Consider the following 18,897-nt stretch of genomic DNA (forward strand, 5'->3'; position numbering starts at 1 on the left):
ATTATGTCGTTATTGTAGCAAATATGTAAAAAGAGTTTCACTGTTTTTAACTTACCGTCAGAAAGTGTAACCACTGTTATATCATCAGTAGATACTCCCGGACCATAGCGATTATAAGCCAAGAATCGAAGACTATATTCGGTGAATTTTTTCAGGCCTTCCAGTTTATAAGATAGTCCATCAACTTCTATATTCTGGAGACATAAAACACCAAAACTGTTATCAAGGAAGCACATTAAAGTAGAAATGGCACTCATTCTGTGCAATCAGTGAATTGGACATTAGACCCTTACAAACTATGCTCCAGCCTTCTAATGAGCTATAAAACCTACCTTGTGACACAGACTCCCCCACTAAAAACCAACTACTCTGTAGACTCCTTGTTAAAACAGCACATGCTATTTTTACAGTCATTAAGTTCCAGTTTATTTAACACTACTCAATATACTGAATGGTTAGGGTTATTCTACCCACACCTAAACCCTCACAGGCAGATGGCAGCTTATAACGCCACAGGAACAGAGATTTTCTCCTGTACCCAAAATGGAATAATTCACCAAGAAATAATAGATTTTGTGCTTCTCTTGCTGAAATATACCCAGAGCTCTTGAAACTGTCAGACACTTTGCCACAATTTTTATCTCCCAAAATGCTGTTAGATTGGTTGAAGTTATTTGAGTATCTCATGGCTGCAGTAAATGAGCTACTGGAGGTGAAGGTCACTGAGGAATCAGATCTTCACACTCACATCTATCGTGGATGATGCTGGTTTTGAATTTATTTAAATTGGTTGGCAAAATGCATTGAAGAGCTAAAATATATAGAAAGGCAGATAAAACAGAAAGTTGAAAAAACAAAAGCTAAAAATAGCTTGAAGATAGCAAGAAAAAAAATACAACCCGTGATTACATAGGAGGAGCTCTTTAATGCTTATCTTATAGTATAATTTGGGGCTGGGCTTGAGCTATTTTTGAATATAAAATATTTCTTATTTTTAAATAAAAATTCTGATCATGCAGTTTATGTGGAAGAAGGAAGGCCATTCTATGCTTGACAAGCTTCACAACAAATAGTAAGAACTCCCATATCCTGAGGCCAATTTTTGATTTAACTACTGAATATACACTTGTCTGTACATATTTTCCTACACAAAGTTGAGAATCTGGAAGTAAATACTTCAATAGTCACACATATATATGTATTATATATGTATATGCATATATGTATTATATATTTTATATGTGTTATATATGTATTATATATGTATTATATGCATATGTATATATAATACACATATAATATATGTATTATATACATATATGTATATAAAATATATATGTATATAATGCATATATATTATACGTATTATATACATAAATAATATGTATACATATTATACGTATTATATATAAAATATGTATATGTATTATATACATATATGTATTATGCATGTATAATATTATGCATGTATAATACATATATGTATACATATGTAATATATATATACATATATATGAAACTCAGAAATTCTATTTTTAACATGCGTGTGTGCATGTATCACAAGGAAAAGGAAAGAATTTTTCAGTTTCATGTGTCTCCCTAAAGACCTTGTTACTTTTAGTTTACCTGAACAACTAATTTACTTCTTTTCACGTGTCTATGCTAACCATTGGGTAGGAGCAAAATGTAAGGAGGAGGAGACTAGGCTTCTCAGATTAAGTTCTTCTGAAAACATTAAAAAATGATAGGTCACATCCTGATGATGGAAGGGAGTTAGATATAATATAAATGTATTAGAATGAAAAAAGCAGTTTGACGAACGCCATTGACTAGGAGGGCAATCACCCCTTAGTCTAAGGAATAAAAATGCAAATGCCTTCCATGACCAGGTGAGTTAATACAAATCTGGTTGCCCACACAGGCCAGGCCACTGCAGACTCAAACAAAAAATTGGCATCCTTTCTATTGACATCACTTTATTGCCCATTTACCTCTTACCACCAGAATTTAATTAAATTGTGTAAAGTTTCCAACAACAAGTGCTTTAAAACTAATCAGCTTTTCAATGAATGTGCTAAACACTGGGCTGTATCAAGAGCTTGCGGGTCTTTCCCTATTTCTCCAGCCCTAGAGCTAGCCAATGGATGGAAACATTCAACAGATGGAAGCAGTGTAGTCCATTCCTTCACCTACCTGTTCTTTTCCTGTGGACACCTCAGTGCAGAACAATCTGTAACCTTGGACTGGACCATTTGCATAGGCAGGGGGTTCCCAGGTAATAAGAACTGAGGTAGGTGAGGTAGATACAGCTTGCAGGTTTTCTACTGGCCCTGGAACTTGCACTGTATAAAAATAAATAAATAAATAAATAAATAAATAAATAAATAAAAGTGATTAGGATGAGTGAGTTTTCTTTCTCAAAACAAACAAAATTACACTTTTACAGTTCAATAAAATTCTAGGAGTATGTATTTTAAAATAATATGGAATAAAAATATAAAAATATAAACTCTGGAAACTTTAGAATCACTTCATTTTAAAATTCATAAGAAAGCTTATATTAACCGAAATTGCCTATTTTATTTTACATTTAAAGAAACTGGTAAAGGAGTATAAGTGACTAAGATAATGGCAGCAAAGAGTGGGATTCTGAATCTAAATTCCTAGTCTGAGAAATTTGCCACTATGTCTTTGCCTGCATATGGCTAATAACTGCAGAAGGAAAAGAGAAAGTACATTTGGAGTACTTGTACATTATGGTTCTACTTATAATTAAAATAGGTCACACAGCTATGGATAATTTACCACATTGTCTTTATTTAAGTCAGAGTTTTAAAATCTTGCCTGATTCTGGGTTCATTAAATGAATTTTAGCATTTCATTTTCAATTCCACTTTTTAGTGTTACATTTTCTCTTATTGGTTACTTTACATAAGAAGGATAAATAACTTGTCTGCTAATGAAATTAGACAGCACAGATCCACAATCGTCTACCTAAAACACTTTTTTTTTTTTTTTTTTTTTTTCAGAGACAGAGTCTTGCTCTGTTTCTCAGGCTGGAGTACAGTGGCATGATCACATCTCACTGCAACCTTGAACTCCTGGGGTCAAGCAATCCTCCTGTCTCAGCTTCCTGAGTAGACAGGACTACAAGCACGCACCACCATGACCAGCTATTTTTTTATTTTTAGTTTTTGTAGATACTGGGTCTCACTATGTTGCCCAGGACAGTCTTGAACTCCTGGAAAGTGATCCTCCTGCCTTGGCATCCCGAAGTGCTGGGATTACAGGTGTGAGGCACCACACCCAGCCCAGGTATCTTACGATTTTGAAACTTTTAGATTTTAGAAAAGTAACATGGTATCTGTGCAGGTTTTTTTTTTTTTTTCCCTAATGGGGTCTTTAGTAGCACCCTGTTAATCAAATGTAACTATATATTTGCAGTAAAGCATATGATACTCACATCAAATTGATTACATTGTTAATCAAATGTAACTAAATATTGGCAGTAAAGCATATGATATTCATGCCAAATGGGCTTATTAAAGACTATGAATATCCTAGCATGAGTCAGGCCAGGTTCAGATGCAGAATGAGTTAACAAAAAGCTTCCATTTTGATTCTTTGCAAATTTTGTATTTGTTCATAATTTTGTATTCCTGTATATGGACCTGTATATGGCTTGTAAATGGTAAATGCAATGGCCACATTATGGTTACCTAAAATCAATAAATGATATCACCATTGCAAGTTTAACTACAGCCTTACTTAATAATGTTGTCTGTGTATTTTCCCCAGCCTTGGATAACACCTAGCTTTGGACAGATATACATTGTAGGCCTGTAATACAGTTATGAGAGTTTGAACTTCCACAAAAATGGCATAGGAAAAACTGACTGTCATGTATCTGTTGATACACTTCTTAGATCAGCGTGGAAACTAACAGCATATCTCTGCATCATTTTTCTTTTTTTTTTTTTTTATTATTATACTTTAGGTTTTAGGGTACATGTGCACAATGTGCAGGTTTGTTACATATGTATCCATGTGCCATGTTGATTTCCTGCACCCATTAGCTCGTCATTTAGCATTAGGTATATCTCCTAATGCTGTCCCCGCCCCCCCCACCCCACAACAGTACCCGGAATGTGATGTTCCCCTTCCTGTGTCCATGAGTTCTCATTGTTCAATTCCCACCTATGAGTGAGAACATGTGGTGTTTGGTTTTTTGTTCTTGCGATAGTTTACTGAGAATGATGTTTTCCAGTTTCATCCATGTCCCTACAAAGGACACGAACTCATCATTTTTTATGGCTGCATAGTATTCCATGGTGTATATGTGCCACATTTTCTTAATCCAGTCTATTGTTGTTGGACATTTGGGTTGGTTCCAAGTCTTTGCTATTGTGAATAGTGCCGCAATAAACATACGTGTGCATGTGTCTTTATAGCAGCATGATTTATACTCCTTTGGGTATATACCCAGTAATGGGATGGCTGGGTCAAATGGTATTTCTAGTTCGAGATCCCTGAGGAATTGCCACACTGACTTCCACAATGGTTGAACTAGTTTACAGTCATTTTTCAAGATTTGTTCCATGGAACCAAGGCCTCTTATGGTATCACTGCTCATACATTCATTTGGAAAAATATTTCTATTCATGGCAGAACATGTATTGATGTTACCTTCACATATTTCTCACCAGTCCCGGAATCTTGAGATGCCTTGTTCTTAACAATTGTATTTTTTTATCTTAAAAAAATTATTGTTTTCCTTTTTGCCATTAAAAAAGTATTAAATAATTTAAAACAAAACGAAATTTTAAGGATAAGGATAGTGCATAGAACCATGTTTCCTTTATCCAGACTTACCTATTGTCAACACTTTGAAATATATATACCAAAATATTCCTCTCTATATAATTACATACACACACACACACACACACACACACAAAGACAGAGTATCTAATCAGAATAAGCTACCCAAATCATTTCTCCCTAATCCTACTTTAGTGCATATTTCTTAAAAATAAATGTGTATATGAATAGTATAGTTATCAACTTCAGTGAATTTAATATTAACACAATACTTTTATCTAATCTTCATCTGCATTTTGATTGTATCAACTGACCAATAATGTCATTTGTGTAGCACTCCCCTCACCAATTCTGGATCCAGCTTAGGGTCAGATTTTGTTGCCATGTCTTTTCAGGCTGCTGTGAGTTGGAACCGTACTAAATACATTGACTTTCAGGCAATTGATATTTTTAAAGAATCTAGCCCCTTTTTATAAATAAAATGTTCATCATTTTGAATATGTCTTTGTCTCATATTAGACTTAGGTTATGCATTCAGACAAATGAAATGTAAATGATGTCTGTTCTCAGGGCATCACATCCAGAGGCACAAGCTCTCTCTCTGCCCTCATTTATGATGCCAGAACCGAGTACTTGGCCAAGTAGAATTTGAAGGTCCCCTACGCCTTCCCAGCCCTCTACTCTACCACTTACAACTAATAAGCAACCCATGGGGAGATAACGTTAGGACCATATAAATATGCTTGTTATCAACATTTCCCATAGACTTAGCATCTACTAATGGTTCTTCTTGATGGAGTCAATTTCTAGCATGGTGGTTACAAAATAATGATTTTTTTTTTCCTATTCCAGAATTCCTTTCTCTACATTTACTTGTTGACACTTAGCATTTAAGTCCATATTTTTCTCTTTTGTGAATCTTTTATTTCAATGGACACATGGATTCCTTTTTATAATCTATAATTCATTATTGTCCTTAATTATATTGGTGTTCAAATTTACCCAGATTCAACTAGGGAAGCTCTTTTTAATAGTTTTTCTCTGTCCCTGTGACATGCCCCATCATTTAATGGAGTATCTCTTTTCTTTTTGGCATAATATGTTCCAAGCTCATCTTGATCTTGCCTCAGCTCTAGAAAAAGACATTCCTTCAAGGTTTTTTGGTTCTTTTAGTGGGGAATGGTATAAAGACAAATATTTGAATCCTAGGTGTATAAGTTGCTACTTGAGTGCATTTGCTTCTAGGTCTTTTTGGTGAACAGAGCTAAGAAACATGTGTGCATGCATACATATGCGCACACATATATTTACACAAACATTTATATACATATATACAGATAGCACATCTGTTTCACGACTCCAAAGTAATGCATCCCATTCCAATCCATCTCTACTGGGTTTTGTCTTGCTCTCCTCATTCCTCTTTGATGTATTATTTCACAGAAAGAACCCTTACTCCTAGAGAGTTGTATTTTGGCAGACACTTTATGAGTGTCCCCACTTCAATACTCTTCCAGGAAGAAATACTTCTTCTATGAAAAAGCTTTCTGTTCCAAAAAGGAGACTTTAGGAGACAAATGAGGAGTCTTAAAGTTTACAGTGATGCATTAGTATTGTGTTATAACAAAGCTGACATTTTCTTTAATGGGAAAAAAATGAAACAAAGCAAACCAAAAATATGTCCACTAATATTGTTCAAGTGGATTGTCACAGTACTGTATTTTAAAGAATAAAAACAAATAATTTGCATGCTTGTATTATTATTGATATATTCACAAAGACAATGCACATATTTCAAGAGGGGACATTTCTGATTCTGAACCTATTATTCCTCTACAGAAGGCAGAGAAAGGAGCGAGAACATTGAGACTGAATGACCTGTTAAGATATATGCTGTATGTGAGGGATCCAGAATTGTGATATGGTGCACACAGTGCATAAACATGTGGCCCAGTTGATACATAAAGTACTCATTGAATGTGTCCCTTCTTGCTCTCTTGTGGCCACATGGAAAGGGCGTTGTTTGTTGTGAACATGGCTCAATCTGGGAGCAGAGATTTGGATTTTAAAATGACCCAACTCCAAGGGCATCACTCCTCCTGTGACTTGTAACACATTCAAAGCAGGTGAGAGCCCAGCCCTAGTTTCCCAGACAGAACCACTCCAGGAGGACTGGGAGATGAGTGTGTATCTGGGGGAAGGGAAAGGGAGGCAGTGTGTGGGAAGTTTCTGCTCATCTCTCCCACTAGAGCACAATGGGGTGATGGGAAACAATTCAAATGGACTCCAAGTTTCAAGGGGCAAAGGAGAAGAAAATGCACCTTATCTGATCCATCACATGTACAGTAGGTGGCAAATTTGCTGAGAAGGAGTGTGAGGTGTGCCCATGTCACTCAGAGTTTTCTGAGGTTCCAAGTGTGGCATGGAAGAGAAGCTGCAAATGAACTGTTCATCCAGAGTGAAACCTATGAGAATATTGAAGAGCAAGCTGAGAGAGCTACTTAGCAAGGTAGGGGCTGTGTATGGTCCAGAGTGGGAGGTCACGCACAGCCTTTTCTGACCATGACTCTGAGAATCATTGAGGCTTGGAAACTTCTGGGAATCAGATATGACAACCACACAGACACTTCCATCAGGCATCATGGGGGAAAATAGACTACAGGAATATCTGCAGCTCAAAGCAGTATACCCATAAGAACAAACATGAGGCCACACTCCTCTCCTGCTAAGCCTAGCCAGGGCTGCTCAGTGTCCTGGCTCTTTGTCCCAGGAGAATGGTCAGTACACATTCCATTGTGTTGTGCATATAATTGCAGCAACTGTCTTTTCCACAAGGATATGCACAATGTTGCTACATAGAAGGCACTCATTAAATGTCAGTCAAATGAATGACTTTATATACAGTTACAAATGTTACCATAAATCACAGGCCTAAGACACATTATGTAGTCTAACTCATTTGATTTTGTTGATTCATCATTACTAAAAGGGATCAGAAAAGAGTGTTTTCCTCACACATCTAGTATGAACTAAAATTGGTACATGTGTCTATGTGTTTGGTGTGCATGTGAGCCTGTGGGCACTTTTCTCCATCTGATAATTTATTTATATATAGTAGCTTAATTATTATTGGTGGGGAAATATCAGGCAATAAGTACCATAATTTGGACTCAGTTTACACTGGTAGTGCCAATCCCAATACTCTGGGCATCAACCACACTCTTCTGGATCATTTACTTTAAGTATTCACAGCAACAGGATGCATTTTCATCAATTACCAGCCAAATGAGAACATTCTATTTGTTGGTGTAAAGTTTCCAATTGTTTTTTATTTCCTGAGAAATGACTGCCCTTTGGTACTAAATTGTTTCCTACTTCAACTCTTTTGTTTTAAAATTTATTTTACGATTTGATTTTCAAATTATTCTCATATGTTAAAATAAAAATTTCATAATTGTATGATTTGAATATCAAAATATACATATATTTCATATATAAAATATCAGCCCTCTGAAATAGACCAAAATAGTGCTTGCCTGTTAGATACACATTTACTGCATTCCTGGCTAGTGTCAAGGCTCTGTGTTTCACTTGAGCTATTAAATGCTTACTCATCTTTACAAAAATGCCAGAAATTCAAATTCATTATTTCCCTAATATTTTCCCTTTGATTTATAGGTCATATATATATATATATATATATATATATATATATGGTCTTACATATATATGAAGAATATATTATTTATGTTAATTATTAAGATATGTATAGGTATGCATGTGTATATATATCTATATATATACTTATACATTTATTCAGATCCACATCCATAAAGTATATTTTAGTATCATTTATATACTTTTATATATGTGATACATTATATGCACATGAGCTTCAAGAGAAAATGAAATAAAGGGAGGCTCAAAAATGTTCAACAATGAGGCTGGATGCAGTGGCTTATGCCTGTAATCCCAGCACTTTTGGCGGCCGAGGTGGGAGGATCATTTGAGGCCAGGAGTTCAAGACCAGCCCGCCTAACAAGATGATACCCCATCTCTACTAAAAATACAAAAAATTAGCCAGGCGTGGTGGTGGGCACCTGTAATCCTAGCTATTCAGGAGGCAAAGGCAGGATAATCCCTTGATCCCTGATCCCTTGAACCCCAGAGGCAGAGGTTATATTGACGCAAGATTGTGCCACTGCACTCCAGCCTGGGTGACAAAGCTAGGCTCCATCTCAAAAAAAAAAAAAAAAAAAGAAAAAGAAAAAAAAAGTTTAACAATGAGAATTAGATGTGAAATCAATACCGTTAACAGCTTCAGCCTTCCATTTCATTACATTTTAGTATGTCAGTCAAGGAACTTAATGGGCTTAACTGCTCATCATTTCGAAGATGTCTTTCATATTCCTCACTGATCCCCTCAGTTGGACAATAATTTTGTGGCAAACTGCATCTAATTTCTCTCCATCTCCATTCAAGTTACCTATTTCTTCAAAGAATGGAAAGATTTCAGAATAGATGCATAATCTATGCAAGTAACTCATCAATCAATGTCAGCCTATCCAACTACCTTTTTTAAATTTCAATATTTCATTACAGTGGAAATTCATTATAACACCTGTATCTCTGAACAAATTAAGTACTTATGTTGGAGTGAATGAGATGTATTACATGTCACTATTTTCACTGGGAACAGTAATTTCTGACTATATATATAAATTTATAGTATAACAGAGCACTTTATAATGAGATCTTATTGGATATTAACCCCAATAAGCGGCATATAAAAGTCGAATCTTTCATAAAGCATGATTGATTACATATAATCATATTGAAGACAGGGTGTGTGTGTGTGTGTGTGTGTGAGAGAGAGAGAGAGAGAGAGCTGCTCAGTTTAATGATTTACAATTGATTAATTATAGATGACAGGATGCGTGGTTTTTTATCCCTACTCTACCTATGATAGAAACCTGTCATTAGCATCAAAGAGTCCATGAACAAGCCCCTGAAATTATCTGCACATTAAAAATTGTAATATGTATATTTTTTGAGGAGTAGGGTTCTTAGCTTCTATCATTCTATCTTGGCTTCTACCATTTCTATCCCCCAAATGGTAGCTGCCAATGGATTAGCAATCTCTGGTTTCTTTTGGTTCTGAAAATCAGTGATTCTTTATCATCAAATCATTTGTAGTGATTGTTAATTACTTTTTAATGGGAAAACATAATTTCACTTTAAAGAGCTATCTTCAACTTTTAATCAAATGCTACTGTTTCAAAGATAAAATGTGTTTGTGAAATAGACTTCTATTTTATTTTCCAAATCATGGGTATTTCAAAGACATTTGAATTCATCTACTTTAATTCACCAAATATTTTAGGTTTTATAGGATGTTGGGGCTCCTGATAATCAAAAAGTCACATAGCATATATGAATTAGTACACTTTTTATCTTTTCTTTCTCTTACTCTGTTTTCATTCAAATATCTAAACATCTGCCTTCCTGTCTTCCCTTTACTGTAAGAAATTTGATATTTGCAATTATCAGACTAAAATCTAAATTATGATTTATCAAATATGTTTCTTTAAAAATCTTGGGAGCTTAATTAATCCCTTTCAGAAAAGAATCTGAATATGAGATTTTCAAAGAAAAAGCTTTAGAAGGATCAAGGCATGCCACTATCTTCATAATACTGAACGAGGCTGATGTCTCTGAGCCATTATACTGATGTTTCTCAGCTGGAAGTCCAAAATGAAGATAAATGTTACTGTCAGGGAATATGTAGTTGAACATTTGAATATTTAAAGTCTTTTTTAAATGACTGTGTAGTACAATGAGTTCTACTGTTCCTAAATCATCAACTTAACAGCCACCATTAAAAAAAAAAAAAACAAAAAAAAACTAAAATAAAAGCGGATTTGAAGAAAAACTGTCATGTGTTGTCATTCCAGTAATGACCTATAGTTCACATAGCCTAAATTCAGGTCAGAATTCTGAGGCTGATTCTATCCCTTTATTAGTTTGCTAATTTAAAAATGATTCTTGAGCCTATATTTAAAAATGAATAGCAAAGCATCTAAGTAATCATCTGTAGTGATCCAAATGGATTTAGACAACAAAGCTCTCTTCCTTTAAGCAGCAGCTTCCATTGCTGATGATCTCCTTAGTGAACGTGTTTCAAACGCAAGCCATTTCTGAAACTACTTACGTTTATTGATAATAAAGTGTATGCTTTGATTGCCTCTTTGATTTTTTTTTTCCTCCTGTAGTTAACAGCTTTAATGATATTTCTATGAAATCTGTTTCTATTCTGTATGGGGAATGCAACATCAAAAAGCCTGCAGGCAATGTAATTATTAACATAATGAAACCTCTTCTTGACTGAACTGTACATAGTTAGGAGATACGACAGTAATTTGGCTAGGAAGAAGCACAAACTATAGGGTAAATTTCTATTACAAAACCACAGGAGTCTGGCAACATTTGGTTGGAGGAAGCAGTTATTACCTGTTCATTTTACCTTTAGTTTTAATATTTTCTATCTGCTAACACACAATATTCGAAACTGTGCCATTATGTATGTGTGTATAAATATATATAGAACAGAAGCAGATATGGATGAACACACACACATATATAATGTGTGATATAGATGATGGATATAATTTATATATCACCTTTGTACACACATATGTATATGCTTAGATATTAATGAATATTTTTGATAGCTTAATAGAAAAAAACTTTAATGACTCCCTGTGAAGAAAATAATCTTCAAAGCAGATTTCTTGTAATTCAACCTAGAACTGGAAATAGTTCGATAATAAAAGGATTGTAGGAATTGACCTCCAGATAAGGTCTTTCAGGAAGACAGCTCAGATTTTTCACTAACACAACCAAGTAGTAATAACCTTGTGAAGTATGTAGAGTATGTTTTTAATGTAGAGCATTTTGAATTTTACTTTGGCAAACATAAGCAGTGCCTACTAATGCAAAGTGTAGTGAACAACGTAGATTCTGGACTGCATGGTGGAAATCTCAAATTGTTTCAAGTGCCGATTTCTAAGTAATGTCAAATGCAACTGTTTGTGTGATCTAGAAAAACTACCCACACACACCAAACAGAAGATAAAAACTTAAAGTTTCACCCAAATGTGCTTAAGTTTACATATTAAATGTTACATTTACACATTACTGAAAGCTTGATGTCATATACACCTAATCATACTGACTTAAAAATAATTCCACAGTAGCCTGTGTCTCATGACTCCCCATTGTCATTGAAATGGTTAGATAAAAGTACCAGGTGATTTTAAAGTCTAATAATAATTTCCATGTGTTCAGCATACAGTGCTGTCTCTAGAACTGTGAACTATTTTATTATGAACTTTTATTAGAAAATTTCAAGGAACTTAGGAAGGAGAAAATGCACAGAAAACACCTAGAAATTAACAATAGATCATATATAATCAAGGCTAAAAATTCTCTGGACAACCAAACATATAGGAATTCCAGAAATAGATCGACTTGATGAGATACATAGGAATCTGGGATGATAATGGGGGGGGCTTAGTTAAGAACATTTCTTGAAGAACAATTAAGAATTGCATTGATGGATGAATGAAGGATGAATCTAATGAGACAGGACACATCAAGATGAATGAGTTGAATGGGTAACATCCTTGACATGAGCCTTTCCAGAACAGAACTTACAAGTTGGGAAATGGAGAGAAAAACTACCCTATACCTTGTGGAAGCCCTCAGATGATGAAGTTTTCAAACAAAAACAATGAGAATAATTCCAAGATGAACTAAATTAATGATCGCACATTTCATCTCCTATTGAGGAAACCACATTTTTCCCCAAAGCATGGAATTACCATTAAGTTGTTTTCCTAATAACCACCATCAACAGATGAAATCATGTTTTGCCAATCTCAGAAAAATGTAGTCTCTTTCATGAGACTCAAAGAAAGTTAAAAAATCATCCATTTTTCTCAAGATGCTTGCCTCAGAAAATTCAGTTTAGGAACAATTATTCACAGAACTCTAATTTTCAAATGAATTGCCAAGGACTTTCGACAAAATCACACAGAAAAGTCAGAAACTATCTCTAAGATAACTAGTGCTTTTTATAAAAATGCTTCAACTAGGATTGAAACATCTTACTTTTGATTCCTGAGTCAAAAAACCCCTTCTCCTACTTAATATTAGTATATCATTGGGCCAATTATTAAATACTCAGAGCATCATTTTCTCAGGTATTCATTAGTTCTGTATCACAGAGCTAGCATAAGGATTATATGGGATTATATGAGATTTTATGAAAGTGTTCAACATAACATGGTAGTTAATATTGTTACCTGAAATCAAGACCCTGAAGCTTTTTCAAATATTGGTTACCTCATTAGACAATTGGAGGAAGAAGTATTAACTCTTCTTAATTGTCAGTATTGTTAGAAGAACATGAAGAGATGATGTATGCAAAGGGGAGATGGAAAACATAGCATTCCACAGATGCCTAAAAGGATGTGGCCTGAGTTCTGATCAAGATTATGCTTAAAAACCAAACCTGGGCCAGGCGTGGTGGCTCACATCTGTAATCCCAGCACTTTGGGAGGCCAAGGTGAGTGGATTACCTGAGGTCAGGAGATCAAGACCAGCCTGGGCAACAGGGTGAAACCCTGTCTCTACTAAAAATACAAAAATTAGCTGAGCGCAGTGGCACATGCCTGTAATCTCAGCTACTTGGGAGTCTGAGGCAGGAGAATCGATTGAGCCTGGGAGGCAGAGGTTGCAGTGAGCCAAGATTGTGCCATTGCACACTCCAGCCTGGGCAACAGAGCAAGACTCCATCTAAAAAAAAAAAAAAAACAAAACACACACACACCAAACCTGGCCAAGAGAGTCCCTGATACAAAAGCCAAGACGATCCAGATGTGACATCACTGATATAAATGGAGCCTTTTAACCTCCTCATAAATAATCCACATCGAGTTTCATTTGTTGTTATATCTCCATACTCTACAAACCATAAATTGATGTTTAATTCTTTAGAAGACTCCCAAGCAGAAACCTTCAGAAAGGGCATTTACTGGCTTCTTGCTTACTTCACATTGATTTGACTTGTACATATCTCAAGATTGTATTTCTGCACACAAAAATCTCAGTTCTCTATAAATAGATACGCACCACAGAGGCAGGTTCTTCAGCTTATGCGCAACTCAGAGTGTTTCCCATGCTGATAATGTGACTAAACCCAGCAACCTTTCTCAAAGTTGGCTTGTGTTATGGTCAGTATGGGAACAATCAATATCTGATGTTTGTAGTTTTAATAGAGCAATAAATGACATGTATAGATTGCTTTTATAAGAAAGCCCTGCTGTCATTTATTAGAGGAAAAGGAAGCAAGTAATCTTTTTTCAGACAGTCAAGTGAGCAGATTTTTCTACATAATGAAAAAAAGATCCTACCTTAAAAGATACCATCTCTTTGGGGAATCAATTTATTGTTTATCTATTTCAAGGCTTTAAAAGATAAGGAACTGCCTTGAGTAAACTGGCTCTTTTGGGAGGGAATATAAATTAAGGAAGAAATTTAGCACTCTATTCTCCTAACACGTAGGTTTCACAGAAGTCAGAGTTCCGGGATGCTTTGATGCACAAGATGCCAGCAAATCCCATCTATTACATCTTGGGTAACAGACCAGCAGTAAAGGGTATACCCTCCAGAATCAGAGATTTAGGGTTCAAATCCAGAAGACTCACTCAAGCTATGTGGCTAGGATCAAGCTGTTTAATGTCTTTGTGTTTCAATTTCCTTATTTAAAAAAATGGGCTGTGCTTACCAGATAAGTTTGTTGTGAAGATTAATACTAAATAATATATGAATTATATCTGGCACAAAGGAAATGCTCAACGAATGTTAAATATTTTTACAGTGTTCCAGGCACTGTGAGGATTTGAGGGGAAAGAGTGAACACTTCCGTAGAACTCACAGTCTAATATAGCAGGACCCCAAGGTGCAGAGAGGAGAGGAGTCCAACTGAGATAAGAAAAATTCTTGGGGGCAGGTCCATGCCAGGCCTTAAAAGCCTTGGGAGGATTTGGATCTTTTATTCTTAAAATCAGAAAGAAATTCCCGTTTTAAGCATTTTTCACTCTGCTGTACACAGAGTGAATTGAAGGGGGCATAGATGAGTGTTGAGATACCAATTGGTAGAATATTCCACAGTCCAGAAGAGAGAGGAAAACAGCTTGAATTAGAATAATGGCTGGCCATGGAGATGAGGAGAAGGGCAGGGATTTAAGAGCTATAGGGAAGGTAAAATCAACCGGACTTGGAGGTAAGAGAGTGAAGATGATGGAAGCATCAGGAATGACTCCTGCAATACAGATTTGCATAGCTAGGTGATTCTGGTGTTGTTCACTGAGAAAGGAAACACTGGAATAAACTAAACTGGGCATGTGTGTAGGTGGAGGTGTGTGGGTGAGTGAATTCACAGGTTTGCCACCACACTGGCTTTGAGGCAGTTCACTGTATACAGAGATGTCCAGCTGGTTATTCATTCCTGTATGAACACTCATAACCTAACATCTTCCCCTATCTTCTCTTCTTTTAATTTATAAGTTCCCAGTTAGATAATTTCACACCCTACTTCTATTAATGGGCACATCACAAACTATTTTCTTCCTTATTTCTTCTTCAATTTTCTGCTTTTTCTATTGATTGATAGTCAGCTGCTTTTCAGGAAGATCAGCTAGTCTACAGATCTCGTGATCATCTCTTTGTTCTGTTTCCCACCTAGCTTAACTCCTCTAAACTTACACCTTGATCTTTTTTTAGGCACTCAAAATAATTACCCTAATTAACAGATCAGACTCTGCTAAGGTACTTTTTTTCTGAGCAATGTATATGTACATTGAGGAATTTTTCTCACTCTTTCTCCATGCTTGAAAAAACAAGCCCAATATAAAATATCTTTCCCAAAAGCAGCAACAATAAAAATTCCAGTAACAATGAACCCAGGTACACATCTGACCTCGACAATACTGAAATTAATATTCACTTTGCGATTTCGCTGACATTTATCACTGAGAAGCACCTTTAACGCCCTTACACATACATGCATGCAATAAAAAGACTGATAATCACACAGGGCAGAAAACCTAGTTTTCCTGTATCTCTAAGAAGCATCTAAAAGGCTTCTGGTCGGCTGACTGAACCACCCTGAGGATTAAGTTTCTTTTATTTTCAGTATTCAAAAGATAAGAAGTTTATTAACCACATGGAAGGTTTGGGCTTGTTCAGAGATAGCAGCAGGAAGACAAATAGACTTCAGCAGTAAATCGTCTCACAGAAGTTGGAGAATGACGTTAGGTAAAACTGAATACAGGAACCCTGGTGTGCTGCTCCGGTTCAAAAATTCCCCTTTCTCTGCCCAACCCCACTGCCTTTGCTTTTATTTCTATTGGTGACACAAAGTGCCAGATCAACAGGAAAAAAATTGACCGACTCATGCTCAAGAGCTGTTATCATGCCGAGTAAACACTGAGTAAAACAAGGAAAACAGTTAACTATGGATGTTATTTAGATAACTTTTAGAAACAGTTATTTGAGAAGAGTTAAATTTAACCAATGTATTTTGGTAACTCTGAAACTCAATTTAATTTCAGATTGACAACCTTCTTGACTTCCTTTTGACTGGACATAAGACACAAGCAATATACATATAAGTAATCACTGTCCAACACGAATATAAGCTACAAATACATGTAATTTAAATTTTCTAGTAGGCACATTAAAAGTAAAAATGAAATAAGTGAAATTAGTTGTAATAATACAAAATTAAATATTTTTTAAAAGATTGGCAAAAATACTATAAAAATATGAGGTTATAAAGAAAATGTAAAACATATCCAAAGTGATAAAAATTAATCAAGCTGTTTAAACACTCTGTGGCATAAATAAAAATGTAAATGATATGTTAAATTTATTATTATATTGTTTTTTGCTTTTAAATAATATATTAGATAATGAACCATACCACCAGAATTAACATCTACTCATTTCTGGGAGTCCTAAACATTTTTGTGAAGAGCTTGTACTGAACCCTCTGAAGAATAGAAGTAGTAATCATTATTTTTTATTTCACTGCAAGGCCACAGGAGAGGGCTTTGTATCAAGAAAGTCAACTGAGAGTTAAAATCGAATAGGTGATTTATAGCAGATAGTAGAAATTATGTGCCTAGCATGGTCGTTGGTGTGATGGTTAGTATAATTCATCCAGGCTGGCTTAATCTCACCAATGCTGAGATTTTTTGTTTGTTTGTTTTTTTGAGACAGAGTCTGCTGTGTCGCCCAGGCAAGAGTGCAGTGGGGCCATCTCGGCTCACTGCAAGTTCCACCTCCCGGGTTCACGCCATTCTTCTGCCTTGGCCTCTGGAGTAGCTGGGACTACAGGCGCCCGCCACCATGCTAGGCTAATTGTTTATATTTTTAGTAGAGAAGGGGTTTCACTGTATTAGCCAGGATGGTCTCGATCTCCTGACCTCGTGATCCGCCTGCCTCAGCCTCCCAAAGTGCTGGGATTACAGGCGTGAACCACCACGCCCTGCTGAGATTTTAAAAATATTATGTTGTCACTGCTATGTTTTCTGAACTAATTTTTATCAATGGTGAATTAATAAGAATTTTAACTCGTTAAAGAACAGTTGTCAAAACGCAATTAATGTTTGATCATTTTTCCTGAAATGATCATGGCTAATCTTAGTTTGTGTATACACACACACAGACACACACACACACACAGACACACACACACACACACGAGTTGGCAGTGTAGTAGGAATATTATGCTAGGTTCAAACTCTGGCTCTGACACTATTAGTTTTGTTGCATTTAATTTTGTCATATCTAATGTAGGAGTTGGGTTGGGCCAGAATTCTTGCTTACAGGATATTTTACAGGTCAAAGTATTGCTATTCTTCTGAAGCTGAAAGATTTTAAGGTGATGGCATACAATTACTGTTTCAGGCCACAGGTGTTAAAAATCAGAGTCCTGGCCAGACACGTTGGCTCATGCCTGTAATCCCAGCACTTTGGGAGGCTGAGGTGGGTGGATCACCTGAGGATGGGAGTTCAAGACCTGCCTGACCAACATGGAGAAACCTGGTGTCTACTAAATATACAAAATCAGCCAGGCGTGGTGGCGCATGCCTGTAATCCCAGCTATTCGGGAGCCTGAGGCAGGAGAATCACTTGAACCTGGGAGGTGGAGGCTACAGTGAGCCAGGATCGTGCCATTGCACTCCAGCCTGGTCAACAAGAGTGAAACTCCGTCTCAAAATAAAATAAAATAAAAATCAGAGTCCTGTTGTTGGCATCAGTGTCTGGAAGAAAACCATTATGGGGTTTTTATCAACTGAAGGTCAAACAGCAGAAATCCAAGCATGTGGTCAATGTCTGCAACAGATCTCACAGGCACCTTCAGCAAAATCTGTTATTTGGCTAACTTCATTCACTTATTAGTTTCCTTCAGGCCACCTAAGCAGTTTGCAGTCCTTAATAATCAGAAAGTGCTGTGTCCTACAGCTTACAAGGCAGGGTTAGAATTCGGAAGAGAGGCAGAAGGTAAAAGCATATCAAATATGATTTTAAGGACACTAGGGATGTCTCTTAATACCAACATTTCTACTTTGAGAGGCAGTGACTGAAACAGTTTTTAAAATGAAAAATATATCTTGCTAATTAATGTAAGTATATACCTGTATACACATACACTTTAATTTTCTATATGTGTACATATATGCTATATGTACATATACAATTATATATAATTATATATATACACACTATATATGGAAAAGTTTATATGTATATATAAAATTGTGTTGTCATTGCTATGTTTTAAGCTGCCTGTGAATATAAAATTATGTTGTCATTGCTATGTTTTAAGCTGCCTGTGAAAACTTACTAACATTGACCACAGGCTTGGATTTCTGCTGTTTGACCTTCAATTGATAAAATCCCTGAAACGTTTTTCTTCCAGACACTAATGCCAATATCTGGACT

The 18,897-nt window shown here is 35.8% G+C and overlaps 1 protein-coding gene across 3 annotated transcripts in view; it reads right to left on the reverse strand.

Annotated features, from left to right (window-relative positions):
* Window positions 1–18,897, reverse strand: part of DCC (DCC netrin 1 receptor) — a 1,201,126-nt gene that overhangs the window by 319,189 nt on the left and 863,040 nt on the right. For all 3 annotated transcript variants that reach the window (XM_032152264.2, XM_058438331.1, XM_058438332.1), the window contains exons 10-11: window positions 2,194–2,342; window positions 56–194 (exon numbers count right to left, since the gene is read on the reverse strand). In XM_032152264.2, the coding sequence (XP_032008155.1) occupies window positions 56–194; window positions 2,194–2,342 (288 nt within the window). The remainder of the gene's footprint in view (window positions 1–55; window positions 195–2,193; window positions 2,343–18,897) is intronic.

The sequence above is a fragment of the Hylobates moloch genome, unplaced genomic scaffold (genome assembly GCF_009828535.3).
Source record: "Hylobates moloch isolate HMO894 unplaced genomic scaffold, HMol_V3 SCAFFOLD_5, whole genome shotgun sequence".
Classification (NCBI taxonomy): Eukaryota; Metazoa; Chordata; class Mammalia; order Primates; family Hylobatidae; genus Hylobates; species Hylobates moloch.